This window comes from Phlebotomus argentipes, unplaced genomic scaffold (genome assembly GCF_947086385.1).
Source record: "Phlebotomus argentipes unplaced genomic scaffold, Phlebotomus argentipes genome assembly contig_40, whole genome shotgun sequence".
Classification (NCBI taxonomy): Eukaryota; Metazoa; Arthropoda; class Insecta; order Diptera; family Psychodidae; genus Phlebotomus; species Phlebotomus argentipes.
Window position 1 is genome coordinate 24,010 of NW_026776183.1, and position 16,217 is coordinate 40,226.

A 16,217-nucleotide genomic window follows, 5' to 3' on the forward strand; every position below is an offset into this window, starting at 1 on the left:
ACAGTTGAGCTTCCGCTCGGCCATGTCTCTTTTCCTCCCGAAGCAGTCACTGTGAAGACGGAAACATGGTTTGTGGCGCAGTTTTTGCACTTTTCCTCGTGATTTTTCACCATTTCCTCACTGGAAATATATCACACTCGTAAATGAATAGTTTATCTATGAGTTTGTGATGAGATTTTGTGGAGCAATGAGTGAAAAATGCGTGAAAATCACGAAGAAAAATTTCACATGATATTGAGGTTATGTGAGCCGTCGTGGAAATAAATGATTTTCTTTTTCTCTGCAGTCGCTGATAATTCCGGAGAAATTCCAGCATATTCTGCGTTTCATGAATACAAATATCGATGGCAAGCGCAAGGTGCCCATCGCTATGACTGCCATCAAGGGCGTGGGGCGTCGTTACGCCAACATTGCCCTGAAGAAGGCCGACGTGGACCTCTCAAAGCGTGCCGGAGAGTGCACGGACGAGGAGGTGAGTTCAGCAAATGCCCCCCTGGGGAATGAAGGGATTGTAATTTGTGTGCGTGTGAATTGTTTGCAGGTCGAGCGAGTGGTGGCCGTGATCCAGAATCCACGCATCTACAAGATCCCGGACTGGTTCCTCAACAGGCAGAAGGACGTCACTGACGGCAAGTACTATCAGCTCACCTCGGCCGTGCTGGAGTCCAAGCTCCGTGACGATCTCGAGCGACTGAAGAAGATCTGCGCCCACCGCGGTCTGCGCCACCACTGGGGCCTCCGCGTGAGGGGTCAGCACACCAAGACGACCGGTCGTCGCGGAAGGACTGTCGGTGTGTCCAAGAAGAAGTAAAAATGCCCTCAATCTGGATTTATTCCTGGGTCCGGAATCATCGCTCTGGAGCGTGTGCTTGTGAGGCTCTTGGAATAAATTTTGCTATGCGAGAAATTGTCTTTTTCTCTCCTTTTAAACACATCACAAATTTATTGTTTTTTTTTCTCTTCTGGTAAATAAAACAAAAAATTTCTGCAAGATTCGTTAACATCCTTCACAAGTCACTCAGGCAGGGTCTCTAAAAACAGCTTTTTTTTATAATTGAGTTTCTTCTCTAATTTTCCTTCCTTCTTATAATCAATGAAAAATCTCTAGAAATCCAACGTGTGATGGTAAATAGATTCAAGAACTGTGATGCCTATTTTTTGCTTATTGCCACACAACACCCAACAAAACAACACCCCACCCCACTGTACGAGAGGCACTCTCAACAATTGAACGAAGCGATCCTTTTCTTTTGCACTGTCCTTGATAACGCTAAATAGTTTGTTTTTTGTTTTGTTTCATTATCTTCAGGAGAATATAATTGACAAACAACATACATGGCGACAAAAGCTAAAAAGTAATTTCTTCTCTTTGCCTTTAAATATTCCACTATAATTCGATAATATAAGTAATTTTTATAGTGAGTTTCTTAATGTGTCGCTTTTACGAAGATAAAGTGTTTTTTTTTCTTCTCTTTAAATATATAGATTCACTTTAATAACAATTACAATGGAAGAATGTTCATTAAAAGTTAATTAGATTTAGAGAGTTTTATTAAATTTAATGACATTAAAGAGTTCATCCCGAGTTTTTTTTCTCTCTCATCTTCTCAGTGAAATATAATTGAGACAAGGATTAATATAATTGAATAAATTTTGATACATTATTATTATTTTCTCTCGTTCTCCTCATTTAACTCTTCTCGAAAAAAGAAAAAAAGCACATCAAGGAATTGATAAAAGCCTTAATAGATGATTTTCAATACAATAATTTGACTTTAAAAGTGTCTTTTTTTCACAATATTCATATTAGTTTTTTTTTTAAACAAAAATAAAAAATTAGATCAGAATAAAACACGATAAACAAATATACCACAGCTTTTCCAAAGGAATTATGCAATTTTTAATAGCATTTCATGCGACACTTTTCAGAAATTTGGACATTTTTTAGCTTCTCTTCTTTATAAACTCTTTCACAGAGAATTGAAGTTGTAATGAATGAATGAATCTTTTTTTTCAATGAGAATATACAAAAAAATATTGAGATCCAAATTTGGTCGGCAGTGTGATTGCATTAGTAATGCAGAATTGAATTAAATCAATGAGATAAAATCTGTGGAAACACATTTCTTTTGAAGAATTGATAAAGAAAGGAAATATTAACTTCAGGAGGGCAGCATTTTCATTTGATGACGTTTTTTTTTAATTGAGGCTTAGAAATGATCTTTTTCGGTAATTTGAGGAAAAAATCACCGAGCATTTTGGACTGAATAATTCAGTTTGAAGAATAAATGTTGCGTCAATTAAGCCAATTAAGCTCATTATATCTTCTAATTTCAGTGATAATTTCTCGTGATTATTCAATTTGTCACTGAAAGTGTTTAACAAACTAACTAAAGTCACTGCTCAACATGATTTCTCATCATCAGAGATTCTAAACAAGTCTATTTTTCGCTACACTTTCAACTCTGCATTTTGAGGTGAAGGTGAAAGAAATGATGTGTTAAATAAATTCTAAAGTCTCTCCTCAATTGTGTGTTTCCAATGTGATTTCTTGGTTAATTGCATAAGAATGACACTGAATATTTGTATGGAAAATGTTTTGTGAGTCTATTCCAGGGAGTATTGCGTTGCATTAAGTAATATTGTTCTCTTCCTTACTGTTAATCCTTTTTTTTCTTGTTAAATTATTCGCTAAATCATCTCACAACTACACCGACTGCGTGTCTCACATGCTTTCGCCAACATCTTCTTCTCCATCTTCTTCTTCTAAATATAAGTAAATATTTTTTATATCGTTAATATTCTTTTTCTTTTTGTATAGTGAATAAATTATTTGTCCTCCACAATAAATGTGTCTTTTTTTGTCCTCTCTGCATCCTATGAATTTTCTCTCCTTTCACTCACTCACGCGCACACATTTCCTCCGCCAGCAGAGCCTGGAGAAACACACCCGCTGCTGTTGCTTCTCAATCGTCGAGCATCTCGAGGAAAGCGCGTGGCACGAGTCCCTTGAGCAAACCTTGCTTCCCATGCATATAGTCGGGATTCGGTGGATTACATTCTGAGACAAATATCACCTGAAAAACCCGAGAGCAGAGCAGAGTGAAATTGTGCAATAAAACACACACGCAATTTACACACCTCATTTGCCGTCAAATTGAGCTCTGTACTTCCGCTGGCGTCATAAGAACACAGGACACGAGCCCGCCTCATGTTTCCTCCACCCACTTCGCTACCATTCGCATCGCTGTTGGCCTTTTCATCGGGCAGTCCAACGGGAACATACGGATTGGGGCCTCCCAAACTAATAAATTCACGTTCATAGGAAAATTATATACAAAAATCATCCTCATTTGCACTTTTTTTTGGGAAACTCAAGAAAAGGAAAAAAAAATCATTGGCTAAATTCCAGGAGGGAAATTCAATTTTGACACGACGCTGCTAAAATCCTACAGAATTTCTTCAATCTCAACGATAAAATTCTATTCTTGCAAAGAGCAAAATAAGGAAAAAATAAAGAGAAAGCATTGAAACTAAAATAAAAGATTGTGTGACTATTTGAAGCTCGAAATAAATTCCAATTTTACGTTCATTGAATATCAACGAGGCGTGTTTTTGATTTATAGCAATTTAATACACATCAATTGCAGAACTTTTAAATTAAATAAAATCATCTATCAATTTTATTTTAATAACTACGATACGAAACAAATCGGTATGAAATCACCTCTAATTTTGATGTATTTTCAGTGTTTATTGGAAATCAATCCTTGAAGATTAAATGACTGCTTTTAGGAAAACAATTCAATGCCAATCAACGAAGAACGAACAGTCTTAAATTGCTTTAAAAACAAACAAGAATCAACTTTACGCCCCATTAATATCCAATGAAACATTTATATTCTACTGTAAATTCATCCAATTGCATATAGATTCAATGTAATTGAAGGCAATTAAATGTGAAGAGAGAGAAGTTTATATTGAGATTAGAAAGATGTAAAAAGAAGAAGTTTCAGAATTCAAGTAATTTCTCAATGAGCAAAAGAGTCTCTTCTGTCAAGAAATTGTACAAATATTTACAACAACTTTTAAGGCATGATTTCATGATATGATAATTTCACAATAAGTCATCATATATTTTATAGCGGAAATTTACCGAAACATCTTATTTTTTTCTCTTCTCTTTTCTTTCCAAACATGCCAATATGAATATGTGTCTCACAAAAACCATATGGCGAAAATCAATAACTTCTTCTTATGCAATCAAACTGTTGTCTAATCGCCACCCACATCACAAAAGGAAAAACCAGACTCTTTTGCACCCCAACGACTTTCTTCTCTCTCTCTCTCTCTTTCTCGCCAATTCTAGACACTAGAAATATTCTCAGTGTGGCCAATTGAAGCAAAAGCATTGATAATCTCGTCATTATCGCCCTGCAAGTTCCTCATCGTGGGTGTTTCAGCAATGAAAGCATTCAATTGTGGCGACTGACTGTGGATGGCGGACAAGGAGGAAGTGGCATTGTGGGTGGTTAGCATAAAGGGAGGCCCGGACGCGTCACAATCTACGAGATCTTCACTATTGACACGCAAGCGAGGCGTTGGAGGACGCATGCTGTACGTGGAAGGATTTCGGAAGAGTTGTTTTAAGATTGTTTTTCAACGTTTGTTTGTTCACGAACAAAAACACGGAACAACATCGAGACATAAGTTGGATCACAACGATTATTTCGGGGTTGGTTTTTGTTCAGAAGAAGAAGAAGACAGGAAGAGAAAAAGAAAGAAAGTTGAAGAGAAAAAAAAACAGGGAATTAACGACAAATTAATAGAAAATATAAACATTTTTCGGGGTTATTCTTACGGGGGAAAAAGTACTGAACATTTTAGGGGCAGGAGACTTCTGGGATGAACTCACCTGGCCAATTCGCGCTGCAGTCCATTCATGATTTCCACGCATTGATTGAAGTAGCGCACTTGAACCTCCACGAAGGAGTGAAGGTGGCGCAAATGACTAGACTGTGATGTGCTGATGCCTTCCAACAGGAGTTTCGTGATCTCTCCTTGGCGATCAAACTCAGACTGCGCTATTCGAAGATCACGTTCGGCCTGAAAAACACAACAAAACACATTAGTTTTGAGAGAGTAAAGTCAGGGGAAAAAGTCCAATTGTTAGTTGGAGTAAAATTGCAGGAATAATTGTGAACAAATCAGCAATTGGAGGAAGGAATGTTAGCGAGATTAGTACCTGCTCCAGAGTCACCTCTGGCGGAATTCCATCTTTCTATAAAACGCATTTTTTTGTTAATTTGCCAGCAGCATTTGAGAGCAATGTTTACCAAGACAGAAAGCGCTAGATTAGTAAATTACATTGAGGGGAGAGACACAGTTTCAGTGACTGCAGTCTTGGCAGGAATGACTCACCGTTTGCTGTCCCAGCATGCTTCTGGCCTTCCTCACGCGATTCTTGCACGCATCGAGATCCAATCTGCAAAGGGGAAAAAGGACACTTTACAATTGCACTCTCACGACAAAGCACTTGCAGCTCTCACCTCTTTGTCTCCAGGATGCCCTTCTCCTTGATGATGGTCTTCATTTCGCCCTCGAGGAACTTCTTCAGCGGCTGCGTGTAACACATCCCGGCCGATCCGATAAAGTCCCTCTCGCACTGACCCAGCTTTTGCTCCGCCTGTCCCACCTTGATCAGCGTGCTCCCGTATGCGCCGTCCTGGCCAAACTCCCCGCCCGCCTACGGAGGACACAAGAGAGATGCGGATTTTGCGTCGTATTTCCCTTCTCCCCGGCTCAGTGGAAAATTTCACACTCACTTCAATCATGTCAAGGCCGAGGTACTCCAAGTTGCTGAGGCGGTTGGGCTTCTTCTTCTCGATCTTCTCGAAGATGAAGTCCTCCACGCGATTGCCCGGATTTGGGATCAGCACCGCCTCTGTGTTCCGCACCAATTTCTCCGTCCATAGCTTTGTGCACTCGGCGCGCTCGCTGAGATTCTCAAAGTGTGAGTCCAATTCCGTCTTCTCTGACGTGCCCAGCTTCTCTTCCGTCAACTGTGTTTTGCCATAGCGCGAGAAGAGGAAAACACAAACAAACCGATCAAGCTCGAGTGCTCGCATGACGAAGTCATCACCCAGGAAGCCCCCACTCAGACTCACCTGCACCACCCGCGACAGGGTGCTGCCCGCCTCCTTCACCAGCTTCTTCACGTTGAAATCCGGCATTTTCACGTTCATCTCGACCACAATGAGCTCTCTATGTACACGGATTACGCCTTTTTCCTGCTCTCTTCACATTTATCAAACAATTTCGATTTTTCTCTGCCTAATTTCTTGACGTCTCCCCCGCACAGTCACCAAATTTGCCGCAGTGGCGCTGCGGACGCTGATCGACACGATGACTGTGTGTCGAAAAGCGCGCAAACTGAGCCAAAAGTGAGGTTACACTTGAATTAGGAAACCGGCTCTGGTTTTCTCTATAAAATATCACTTTAAATCCCACAATAAAATTCTCTGCTGTGCAACAAAGCGCAGAATAAATACAGTAGTTCTCAGAATGAAGAGAATTCGAGATTCATTGAGATGAGCGAGTAAAATTGCGTTTCCAAGACATTTATTTACTTGTTTGTTCGATGATCTTTCCTGTTGTTCCTGTTTTCTCTTCTCTATAAAAGAGTGTGAATAATGCCCTCAATATCCTCGCTGATTGAAGTCTCGTAAGTGTTTATCTCTTCACCTGTTATCACTTTACTGATCACTTTCTGAATATCCGCAGTTGGGTGAAACACAAACATGTTGAATCATCGTGCTTCCTGGGAAAAGGAATTCTCTTTTCCGGACACAGCAACTCCATCGTCTTCACCGACACATCCACCGGAAATGAGAAGACTTACCGAGCGGACTCCTTTGAGAGAGGTGACGGCATATCCTGCATTGCAGGGCACAAATCCCTGCAGATCTTCGCTCTCGCTGAGCTTTCGCAATCACCCTCAATTCTCGTGCAATCTTATCCGTCTTTCGAGACAATTTACCGGCTGCAGAGTAAGTTTCCCACTTCTTAGGCGTGCTAGAAGTTTTCAGATAATTTTCCTGCACAGGTTCTGGCGTGACCAACTACCTTTCCTTGGCATTCTCTGAGACAGAATATCTAATTGCTCTCACTGGAATTCCGGACTTTGTTCTGGAGATCTGGTGTTGGAGATCTGGACAGCTTTTGGCCACCCGCAAGAGTGGAATATTTGCCAGCGATCAGATTATCCTCTGTTCACCATCTCAGCCTCTGAGTCTCTGCCAATTGGCAACGAGAGTTGGAAAACTGACCATTTGGGACATTCACGTGTGCGTCGATACGATGAAATTGATCGAGAAGAAGATCAAACTGAGCTTCGATAGAGAATCCAGTCCCTTCACAGCCACTTATCTCTTCAGTGGTGCTCTTCTTGTGGCCACCAGGAAGGGGAGCGTTCATCAGATCTATCCTGGAAGCAATCAATCGCTTTGCATCGTTCAGGAGACCAAACAGGAAGTTTCTGCAGACTCCACGAGCCTGATCGCTCCGCATCAGGGTGGATTTCTTCTCTCAGTGAATCACACTATTCGCCTCTTTCAGCAGAATGGCACAGCGTTCACGGAAATGTGTTCTGTGTCTCCGGAGAATCTCCATTTGCGTTTCTTGGGCACGCATTCAAGTGATTTAATTGCTGGAGTGGATGAAACAGGATCTGTGTGGAAAATCCTCCTCACCGAGGGCAAGATTGACACCAAAGAGGTGAAGAAGCGCGAGAGAATCTTCCACATGATGAGCTTGATTAATCCTGGTGGAACTTTCTTAGCCACAATGGACAAAAGTCGAGGAGTTTCAATTTTCGAAGTGAGTTCCGGCAAATTGATATCGCAGTATTTGAAAGTTGGAGTTTCTGCTCATGATTCTCATCCACTCTTGCCAGTAATTTGTCTGGGATATTCTTCAGGACATGTAGAGTTGTTGTCTTTGTACACGGCGGAAAATCCTCAACCTTTGGTTGGCTTTCACGTCTGTAATTCCCCAATAAGAATGATCAAGTTCTCCGCAAATGCATCACAAATTGTTGTCTTTGATGCTGAAAAGGAGATGTTTGTGATAACAGGACAAATTGGTGGAATTGTAGAGATCAAGAGACACTTTTCCCTCCCAAAGGACCTTCTGGATTTTGTCATTGCGGAAAATGGTGGGAATTTCTGGAAGATTTTCGCATTACTCAAAGCTGATGGCTCAAAAGTTGCCTCTGATAAGACACTTTTGACCACAATTACTGAAGAAGACATAACATTTCGTCCTGTTTCGCATTGTGATAAGAAATTGACAGCAATTACTGAAATGCGAAATGAACAGGACATTTTCGTGGCAACTTTCTATCTAGATTCCAATTTGAAGATCCTCAAATTGGCCGAAAATGCTGATCAATTGGAATTTGTGGTGCTGCAAGATGTGAAAACCGATCATCTCTTGGAGTACGTGAGAGTGAAGACATGTGGAGATTTCATCCTCTCATGGGGACTCGATGGCCAAGTGTGTCTCTTTGATTCTCGCACAATGACTTGCATCACAAGCTTCATTTCTCACCACCGCAGGACTCACGGTGTTCAGAGGGCTGTCGTGAGTCACTCTCTGGAGTATGTTGTCTGCTTGGGATTCACCGGGAATCTCATTTGCTTCCGGCCGAATCTCAAAATCATGCCTCTGAGCCACGCAGGTGGGAAGTTCGAGCTGAGTCGCCTGGAGATCCGCGAGAAGTGTCTCTGTCCGACAATAGGACACACGCCAGCGGCCACATTCGGCGACGCCTCGTGGCTGGAAGTGCAGCGAATGGAGCAGAAGAGTCGTGAGAGGCAAAAGTATCAGGAGAAGCGTGATTCCATTCTCAGGGATTTGGACAATCTCAGGCGAGAGATTGGCAAACTGCTGGACAACAATGAAGTGTGTCCTGACGAGGAGAAACTGCCCATTCACGAGTTCAATTTGGACTCAAATCATGTGGAGAATATGATAAAGAGAGCCGAACGCGATCGACAGGAGGAAATTGGGAAGATGCAGGAGTTCATAGCGGCTCAGAATGAGATAACAGAATGGATCAGAAAGTCGTGCTGGGATCAGATGTCTGTGAAGAGCACAAAAGTGCGAGGGATTTTCTCCAGTCTGTTCATTGAAAACTATCCAGTGCTGCAGATTGATGAGATCTGGGAAAAGCGACTCAGTCAAATAATGATGTGGATTCGTCTGGAGAATCTCACAAATTCTGACAAATTTCTCCCGTGGAAACCCATTCCCACCAGTCAACTGGAGTATGTTCTGGCCCAGGAGCCGAGAATTTTGTCACTGGAGAAAGTCAAAGTGGACGATGGCAAGGCAACAAGAACTCCATTGGCTTCTGGAACGTCTGCACGTGAATTTATCACCTCTCAGTTGCCACGGTACAATCAATTGGAAGTTGTGACCTTTGAGCAGATGCACGTGGAGAAGATCTTTGGATATTTCGATGCACTGGCGCTGAGAGAGTTCTTCAACGAGCAATTTAACGATTTGCAGGAGCGCAAGGAGCGAGAAATGGAGATTGTGAAGGAGAGAAACAATCGTTTGCGAGACATTCAGAGTGAATTGAACATTCTCTCTGAACTCCTTGAGACGAATATCGTGTATGAGGATGAAATCATCGATCCTGAGTACACTCCAGAAGAGAAGCCGCACACAATTGTCCAGGTGACCGATGAGGAAGTGCCCGTTGAGCCGTACATATCGCCCAGCATGCGGGAATTGATGGAGAAGGAGGCTTTTGAGGCCGAACAGAAGCGCCTGGCGTTGATGGCGGATGACTTCCGTGAGAGGGCTTTGCAGCAAATGATGGATGGTGTTCTTGAGATTCGCTGGGAGGATGAGATCAAGAAGATGCCCGTCATCCCGGCGGCTGTGCAGACAAAGAAGGATCTGCGGGAGTACGATGAGCATGATTGGAGAGCAGTGAGAGAGTATGAGGAGAAATTGAATTTCCTCGATGCTGAGCGGGAAAAATATCGAGATCAGTTGCTGTGCGAGAAGCACAAGCTGCAGGAGACTCTGGATCGGCAGATTTACGTGTTCAACAGGAAGTTGGCAGAAGTGGCGAAGATCAAAGTGAAGGTGCAGATGGCAATCAATCAGGAAGATCTGAAGATTCTCCGCAATGCCATGTACAATTACAAGAGGATTCAATTCACGAGGCAAGAGCATGAGATTCGCCAGGAGATCATCAGCATCAAGAGGCAGATTAATGCCCTCACCGCCACGATGCATGATGCCGAGAAGAGAGCGATGGACTGTAAAGTGAATTATGACGCTCTTGAGTCGAAAGATCGCCTCCTGGACAAGCAGTTCAAGAATAACTTCGGCGAATTTGCATCCATATCGATAGTAGATCAAGCTTATAAGCTGTTCAAGTGAGTTTATCACTGAGTATTACTTTTTAAGACGGAGAAAACTTGTAGCTTTTGCTCTTTTAGGCGTCGGCCGAGGTGGACAATGAGAGCCTGGGCGACTTCTGTGATCCTCATGGATCTCGCGAGGAGAGTCATAAGTCGGAATGTGTCAAAATCCGGTCCTCCACTGCCGCAGGAGTGCTTCGACTACCTGAACCTCATCGAGCAGATTGATCAGCCGGCGAATTGTCCCACCATGGATGAGAAACTGTGGGATCTTCTGTGTCGAATGCGTCGCATTAAGATTGAGAGTGAATTCAAGGTGCGCAGCTGTGGCGTTCAGCTGGCTGAAGCGGACGCTTGTGTGGATGCTTTGGCGCGGGAAATTGGCGCACGCAGAACCACTTTGGCAGCCCTTGATAAGAAGCTGGAGGATCTGAAAGAGAATCGAGTATAATTAGATTTAGAAAGGGTGTATTTTAATGTATGTCTCCTCAATTAATGATGCAATTTTCTTCATGCACAGCAAAAGAATTCCGTCAATCGCACCATTCAACTTGTGATGAAGCGTGGAAATGTTGAAATTCCACTGACTGGCAAAATTTCTGACTTTGACGACGCAATTTTACTCTCTGTGATTGATGTCGATGACATCAATCGGGTGATTAAGAAATCTGGCCAGAAGAAATTGGTGGCCATGTCCAATGCGGCCGTCTTCCGGCGAAAGCTCATTCACAAGGAGTGGGAGCACAGAGTCCTCAAGATGACCATCAGAGACATGAAGGACTTCGTCAGGGTGATTGAGAAGTGCAAGGTATGAAAGGAATGTGGGCCAATTTTCCGTGTCTAAATGAAGTGCCACTCTTTCACGGCTAGATTACAAAAGAGGTGCAAACGTGGTTGAAGCGGAAACAGAAGGGCTGGACAGAGGATGTCAGCCAGGCGGCGCTGAATCGTGAAATAGAGGCGATGATTGCTTCCTGTGAGAAGTCATTTGGTGACATGTGAGTTCATCAATGGGGGCAGTTTTCCCCCAAGTTCCACTTAATATTCCAAAAACCCATTTTCAGGAGGAAACAAGTGACAGAGATGGAGGAGAAGATTGAGCAGAAGAAGCGTGAGAATGATAATTTGGATAGGAAGATTCAAGAACTGAATTTCGATGTTTCTCAGCAACATGCTCAGCGTGATTCTACGCTGGAGGAGCAGGAAATTGAAGCACAAAATCTCAGGCTTGAGATTATCGCCGAGCGAACGAGATTAGTGCGAAAGGTTCAGCGTCAGCACACACAAATTCTAGAGTTGAGCACATTGCTGGAGTTGCAGCGTCTTCGAACTTATCCGACACTCTCAATGCCCCAATCGTCGGCGCATCTGAGGAATGCACAGTAAGCGCGTGAGTACAAAGAATTTCCTTCATTTGCTGCTTAATTGACCGACGGAGATGACTGATGAGATGCAGACGTTTCGTCAATGATGCTCTTGATAGATTAACAGACAAACTCAATTAAGAAAAATCAATTGAGGTAAACAATTCACAAGTTTTACTGGGAATCATTTTGGTAAGCATGCTCTCAATTGATACCAATTGATGGACAAAATTCCCGGGAAACTCATTTATGTTGCTGGTTTATCCACTCTAAATGCGATGGGAAATGATCTATTTCTGCCGTATTTCGATTCTCAGAAGAGTTAATAATTCTAGTTGATCTTAACATGATGATAATTAGGAAAAATGTTAGAATTTTAGAGTCTCCGTGAAGATGAGAGAAAAGCCTTGACCACGAGTTGAGACAAAAGGAGGGAAATTTATAAATTGTGCCGCTGTTTAGAGGTCAAAGACCGTGACGTCTATTGTGTGTCATGTTCACGATGGGAAGTGCTGCACGTGTTCCAGAACAACTAAAGACTCTCTCAGAATTTTCTCCACCAGCATAAATTCATCATCTGCAAAATTTCTCAAGCACTTGATATCAACATGAGTCATAAGCTGATAAAAGTGTCTTCAGAGAATGTTTAATTCGTGGTAGTAAAACGGAGTTGTAAATATCACGACATTGCTCCACTTTTCACTTCTTTTGCACTTCTTTATCAGTCGAAGCACTCGCTAATCGATCAAATCTAATACTCAATATCGGTGAGCACTTGAAGAGTCACTCACTGGGGGTGTTTATCAATGAAAATAACTCTTTAATGACAAGTCAAATATTATGATTTTCTTGGCCAAAAAGGAAGCCTCGAAAGACGGTCAAATTTTGTGTCTTTTTTGCCTTGCTTTGAACTCTTTATCAATTCCGACTCTTTCACCAATTTCTTTACTGTCTTGGCCTTTGTGCTTGATTGTATAACAAAGCAATCGTGCACATTTAAACGATGAATTAATTACATTTCTTGGGCGTTTTCCTCAGCAGAATTTGTCACATTTTGTCGTGTGACAATTTTTACAGTTCATCACGAAGAAAATATTCTTATAATAGATTATTTTAGTGGCGGTTTATGAGTCTGAAAATTTGAGGATTAGAATGTATAAGATTTCGTGGGCGAGTAATTATTATGATATTTTTACGAAAATAAAGCTCTAATTACGAAATTTTTCCGCACATAATTTAACCATAAAAGAACTAATGACCTTTGCGTTTAGAAATGTGTAGTGAAAAATATGAATTTTATGGTTATTATCCAAATACTTCAAATTTACAACAACAAAAGAAATCCAAGAAATCATTGGGAGGAATTTGAGGGGCAAAAGAAAGATCTCTCAATTAATTCCACTTTAATCCTGACGTCAATTTGATCAAGTGCGACAGAGTTTGCACTTTTGTGTTATCCATTATTCTGTCTTATTCACTTGAATTCTTTCTGCCACCGCATTTGACTGCAAATGATCTCTTTTTTCCAGGCAAATTGCGCCCGGGAGGCAAGAGAGGTAAATCAAAACACCGATCGTTGTTTATGCTCCGATGATCGGGTAGAAATTGAATGAAAAGAGGCGAATTTGTAGTGTGGGTGATGGTTTTTAAGGGGATCCCGGTGAATTGACCAATTCACCTGCTAAATGTGTGTGGTGGAGGTGCATTGAAACGGTGGAAGAATGGGCCCCCAGCCTAGACGAACAGCACTTGTGGGGAGGAGGAACAGCGAATGCCACTTCCACTGGAGAGTCACCAGCAACAGAAGCGTGACCAGAGAGTATTGTACAATTGTCGATCCACGGAGTGATTCAGTTTTCATTTCGCGATCACTCAGTGTGTACACGCACTGCGAACCAGTGACAGACGCACACTTTTCTCCACACTTTCCTCCGGGGATGTTAAGAGTAAATGTCTGCAGCAAGTGCGGAAAACCGCGGTGGTGAATTGCTCAAGAGAACGCGAGATCATTGTACAGTGATCGTGAAGTGAATGACCAAAAGTGTGTGGCGAAATAGACGAATATCTTTCCAAATGAGTGATTCTTGGCGTATAATCTCAGTTTTCCATCGAGAAATTATGCAAATATCGCTGAAGAGTAAAATTCCATAGCAGGAAAAGAATGCAGATGAAATTGCTGAAGCATTGTTCATTGACAATTTAGGAGAAAACCAGTGAAATTCCTGAGAATTGCAGTGATAATTCCAAGACAGTGACTATTTGCTACTTAACGTGTGAACTGTTTTTATTTGGTGGTGAATTAATTATAAATAATCACTGAATCACCTGTCGGATCACCTGTTTTGCCATACAACTCGCACACCAGCCGCTCCAAAAGCGGCACATAAACACTTAATCCGCGCGACGAGATAATGAGAGTGTTATATTTGCATTATTATCACCTTCTCTCTTATAATTTCTACAAGATTGTGAAGTGAGATTTTTTTCTCAATATTTTTGCCGTGTTCTAGATAGATAAGCAAACTAAAGTGATTTCTTATGTGTGATTCTTGAGGATTTATATTCAAAAAAAAATTGCGAAGTAAATCGCCAGAAAGCAGGCAAAACTGTACGATTTGAAAAGAACTCCAAAGAAACTGAAGTGAAATGGATGATCGCAAAGAAATGACGGAAAATACTATGAAATCCTACAAGAAGTGGAGAATCTACAAGAGGCCAAAGATCAAGAAGACTTTTATTAGCAGAGGACAGCAATATGAGCAATTGGACGCGGAGAATGATAAGCCAGTTAGAAGGTGATGATCTCAAGTGAAATTGCCCCATAAATTATCCTCAAGATCTCTAATTGAGATTTTTTCTGCACACTTTCTCCTTGAACAGATCTTCGACATCGCTAATTGAGAGCTCCTCGGCGACTGGATGTGTGGCAAAAATTGTGGGAACTCTTGAGAATTTGCAATCAAATAAATCAACATCGTGCGAGTCTATTTTCGCGGATCAGGCGCAATCCTCCAGTGAGAGTGAGGCCAATAAAATCCGTGTCCATGCCGATGCTGGCCATCAGTTCGACCAGCCATTTCGACGACGAAGAGTCGTGGTGCAGAGGAGGTACAGAGAGAGTGCCATTGATGTTCCGCAGGACTTCGAAGAGGCCGCCTATGCCAAGAGAGATTCACTGCCAGCGCCAAAGAAGCGGAACAGATTCAGTCGACAATGTAAATCGCAGGTAATTCTCCCTGACGCTATATTGTAAAATCTAATTCTTGGGCTCGGCTCGCGGGTGGTGTTTACTTACGCCGCCACCCCCTTTTCGCCATGGAAACATTGTGAGGTGCGCCGAAGGATTCGAATGCCGGGAAAGCAGGTGCTTGTTGAGTCACTCTGTCGTTAGCTTGTGTATTAATCGATAACCAATGTGGCACTCAGGATGGTTTTTCACTGTGGAAAGAGTGTCGACTTTCGCGTGTCCGTGAAAACGCTATTTTTGGCAAAGCGAGCAGAGAGTGTTGGCCAATTTTTCCATCAGTAGTGTTACTCTTGCCTCATCGATAAGACACAACGACGACCTTCTCTCAGAATCAGGAAATTCTAATGAGTTTCTCCCTTCCTTGGGCTTCTCACAGTTGGTTTTCATTAAACTCTGCGTGTGTGTGTTGACAAATTGGTGGATTTTGCAAGAACTAACATTGATCTTCCGCTGTTGTGTACTTTCAGGAAGATTGGCCGAAAATAGATGAGGAAGCGACTGAGTGTGAGATACACCAGACTCCGGCTGAAGTTCACACCAGCACTGCTCGAGAGTCTTCCATCCGTCCATTTCAGGGCAGTTCTAATGCACCATTCAACCGTTTAGCGTCTTCGGTGGAGAATCTCTGTGCAATGGGGAACGTTAAGGCGAAGCAGAGCACAGTCTTTGGCCGGACTGACACTGTGGCTCCTGCCATTAGTGTTCCAGAACTGAGAGAATCCCCAGAGGACACGCACTTCATCCGCGTGAAGTCCTGCGATGAACCACGCGAGATGCTGCCACTGCGTGACGATGAGAAGAGTGCCACGGCGCTGAGGAACAACCAAAGAAACTCTCTCTCGTCAGCTCTCTACAGTAGCACTGAACACTCCAGCACCATTGATCTCAACTCCATTCTCCATCGCAACAGTGAGTTCTTCATCACGAAGAGCAGCAGCTCGAAGAACTTCCTCTACTCCAGTGTCGATAAGTTGGACAAGATCGAGAGTGTGAATGATAATCTCGCCACAGCTGCTGCGCACAATATCAACAAACTCAACTTCAACAAGAACATCTTCTTCCTCAAGAAATTGAACAACAGCACAGTCGCTCCGGTTGAGGATTCTGGCACAAAGACTTTCAGCAAAGTGAACTTAAGGCCAAAGAATGTTGCCACTGAGCGCA

The 16,217-nt window shown here is 42.4% G+C and overlaps 3 protein-coding genes across 5 annotated transcripts; 2 read left to right on the forward strand and 1 right to left on the reverse strand.

Annotated features, from left to right (window-relative positions):
• The first annotated feature begins 23 nt into the window (after positions 1-23).
• On the forward strand, positions 24-907 carry LOC132263914 (small ribosomal subunit protein uS13). Its single transcript, XM_059763929.1, has 3 exons — positions 24-68; positions 287-472; positions 542-907. The coding sequence occupies exons 1-3, from the start codon at positions 66-68 to the stop codon at positions 809-811; spliced, it is 459 nt and encodes a 152-aa protein (XP_059619912.1). The 5' UTR covers positions 24-65; the 3' UTR covers positions 812-907.
• Positions 908-2,801: 1,894 nt separating this feature from the next.
• On the reverse strand, positions 2,802-6,355 carry LOC132263918 (endophilin-B1-like). Of its 3 annotated transcripts, XM_059763932.1 has the most exons (8): positions 6,168-6,355; positions 5,826-6,062; positions 5,550-5,746; positions 5,422-5,485; positions 5,246-5,281; positions 4,916-5,106; positions 3,142-3,304; positions 2,802-3,077 (listed from the first exon to the last, which is right to left on the reverse strand). In XM_059763932.1, the coding sequence occupies exons 1-8, from the start codon at positions 6,243-6,245 to the stop codon at positions 2,967-2,969; spliced, it is 1,077 nt and encodes a 358-aa protein (XP_059619915.1). In that variant the 5' UTR covers positions 6,246-6,355; the 3' UTR covers positions 2,802-2,966. The 3 variants fall into 3 exon arrangements, with proteins under 3 accessions (XP_059619915.1, XP_059619917.1, XP_059619916.1); XM_059763934.1 differs by lacking the exon at positions 5,246-5,281; XM_059763933.1 differs by lacking the exons at positions 2,802-3,077; positions 3,142-3,304 and adding an exon at positions 3,989-4,615.
• A 337-nt stretch (positions 6,356-6,692) lies between these two features.
• Positions 6,693-13,618, forward strand: LOC132263938 (cilia- and flagella-associated protein 43-like). The gene is made up of 8 exons (XM_059763959.1): positions 6,693-6,724; positions 6,784-7,049; positions 7,106-10,457; positions 10,521-10,887; positions 10,963-11,250; positions 11,313-11,440; positions 11,507-11,824; positions 13,507-13,618. Exons 1-8 carry the CDS (start codon positions 6,693-6,695, stop codon positions 13,616-13,618), a joined length of 4,863 nt encoding a protein of 1,620 aa, XP_059619942.1.
• Positions 13,619-16,217: the final 2,599 nt, after the last annotated feature.

Coding starts and splice junctions, on each gene's coding strand:
- LOC132263914 (XM_059763929.1), top strand. Junction 473..541: donor GAGAGTGCACGGACGAGGAG/GTGAGTTCAGCA, acceptor AATTGTTTGCAG/GTCGAGCGAGTGGTGGCCGT.
- LOC132263918 (XM_059763932.1), bottom strand. CDS start 6,245: ATGAACGTGAAAATGCCGGATTTCAACGTGAAGAAGCTGGTGAAGGAG. Junction 5,486..5,549: donor GGCATCCTGGAGACAAAGAG/GTGAGAGCTGCA, acceptor TCCCCTTTGCAG/ATTGGATCTCGATGCGTGCA. Junction 3,078..3,141: donor TCAATTTGACGGCAAATGAG/GTGTGTAAATTG, acceptor CGGGTTTTTCAG/GTGATATTTGTCTCAGAATG.
- LOC132263938 (XM_059763959.1), top strand. CDS start 6,693: ATGCCCTCAATATCCTCGCTGATTGAAGTCTC. Junction 11,251..11,312: donor GGGTGATTGAGAAGTGCAAG/GTATGAAAGGAA, acceptor TTTCACGGCTAG/ATTACAAAAGAGGTGCAAAC. Junction 11,441..11,506: donor GAGAAGTCATTTGGTGACAT/GTGAGTTCATCA, acceptor ACCCATTTTCAG/GAGGAAACAAGTGACAGAGA.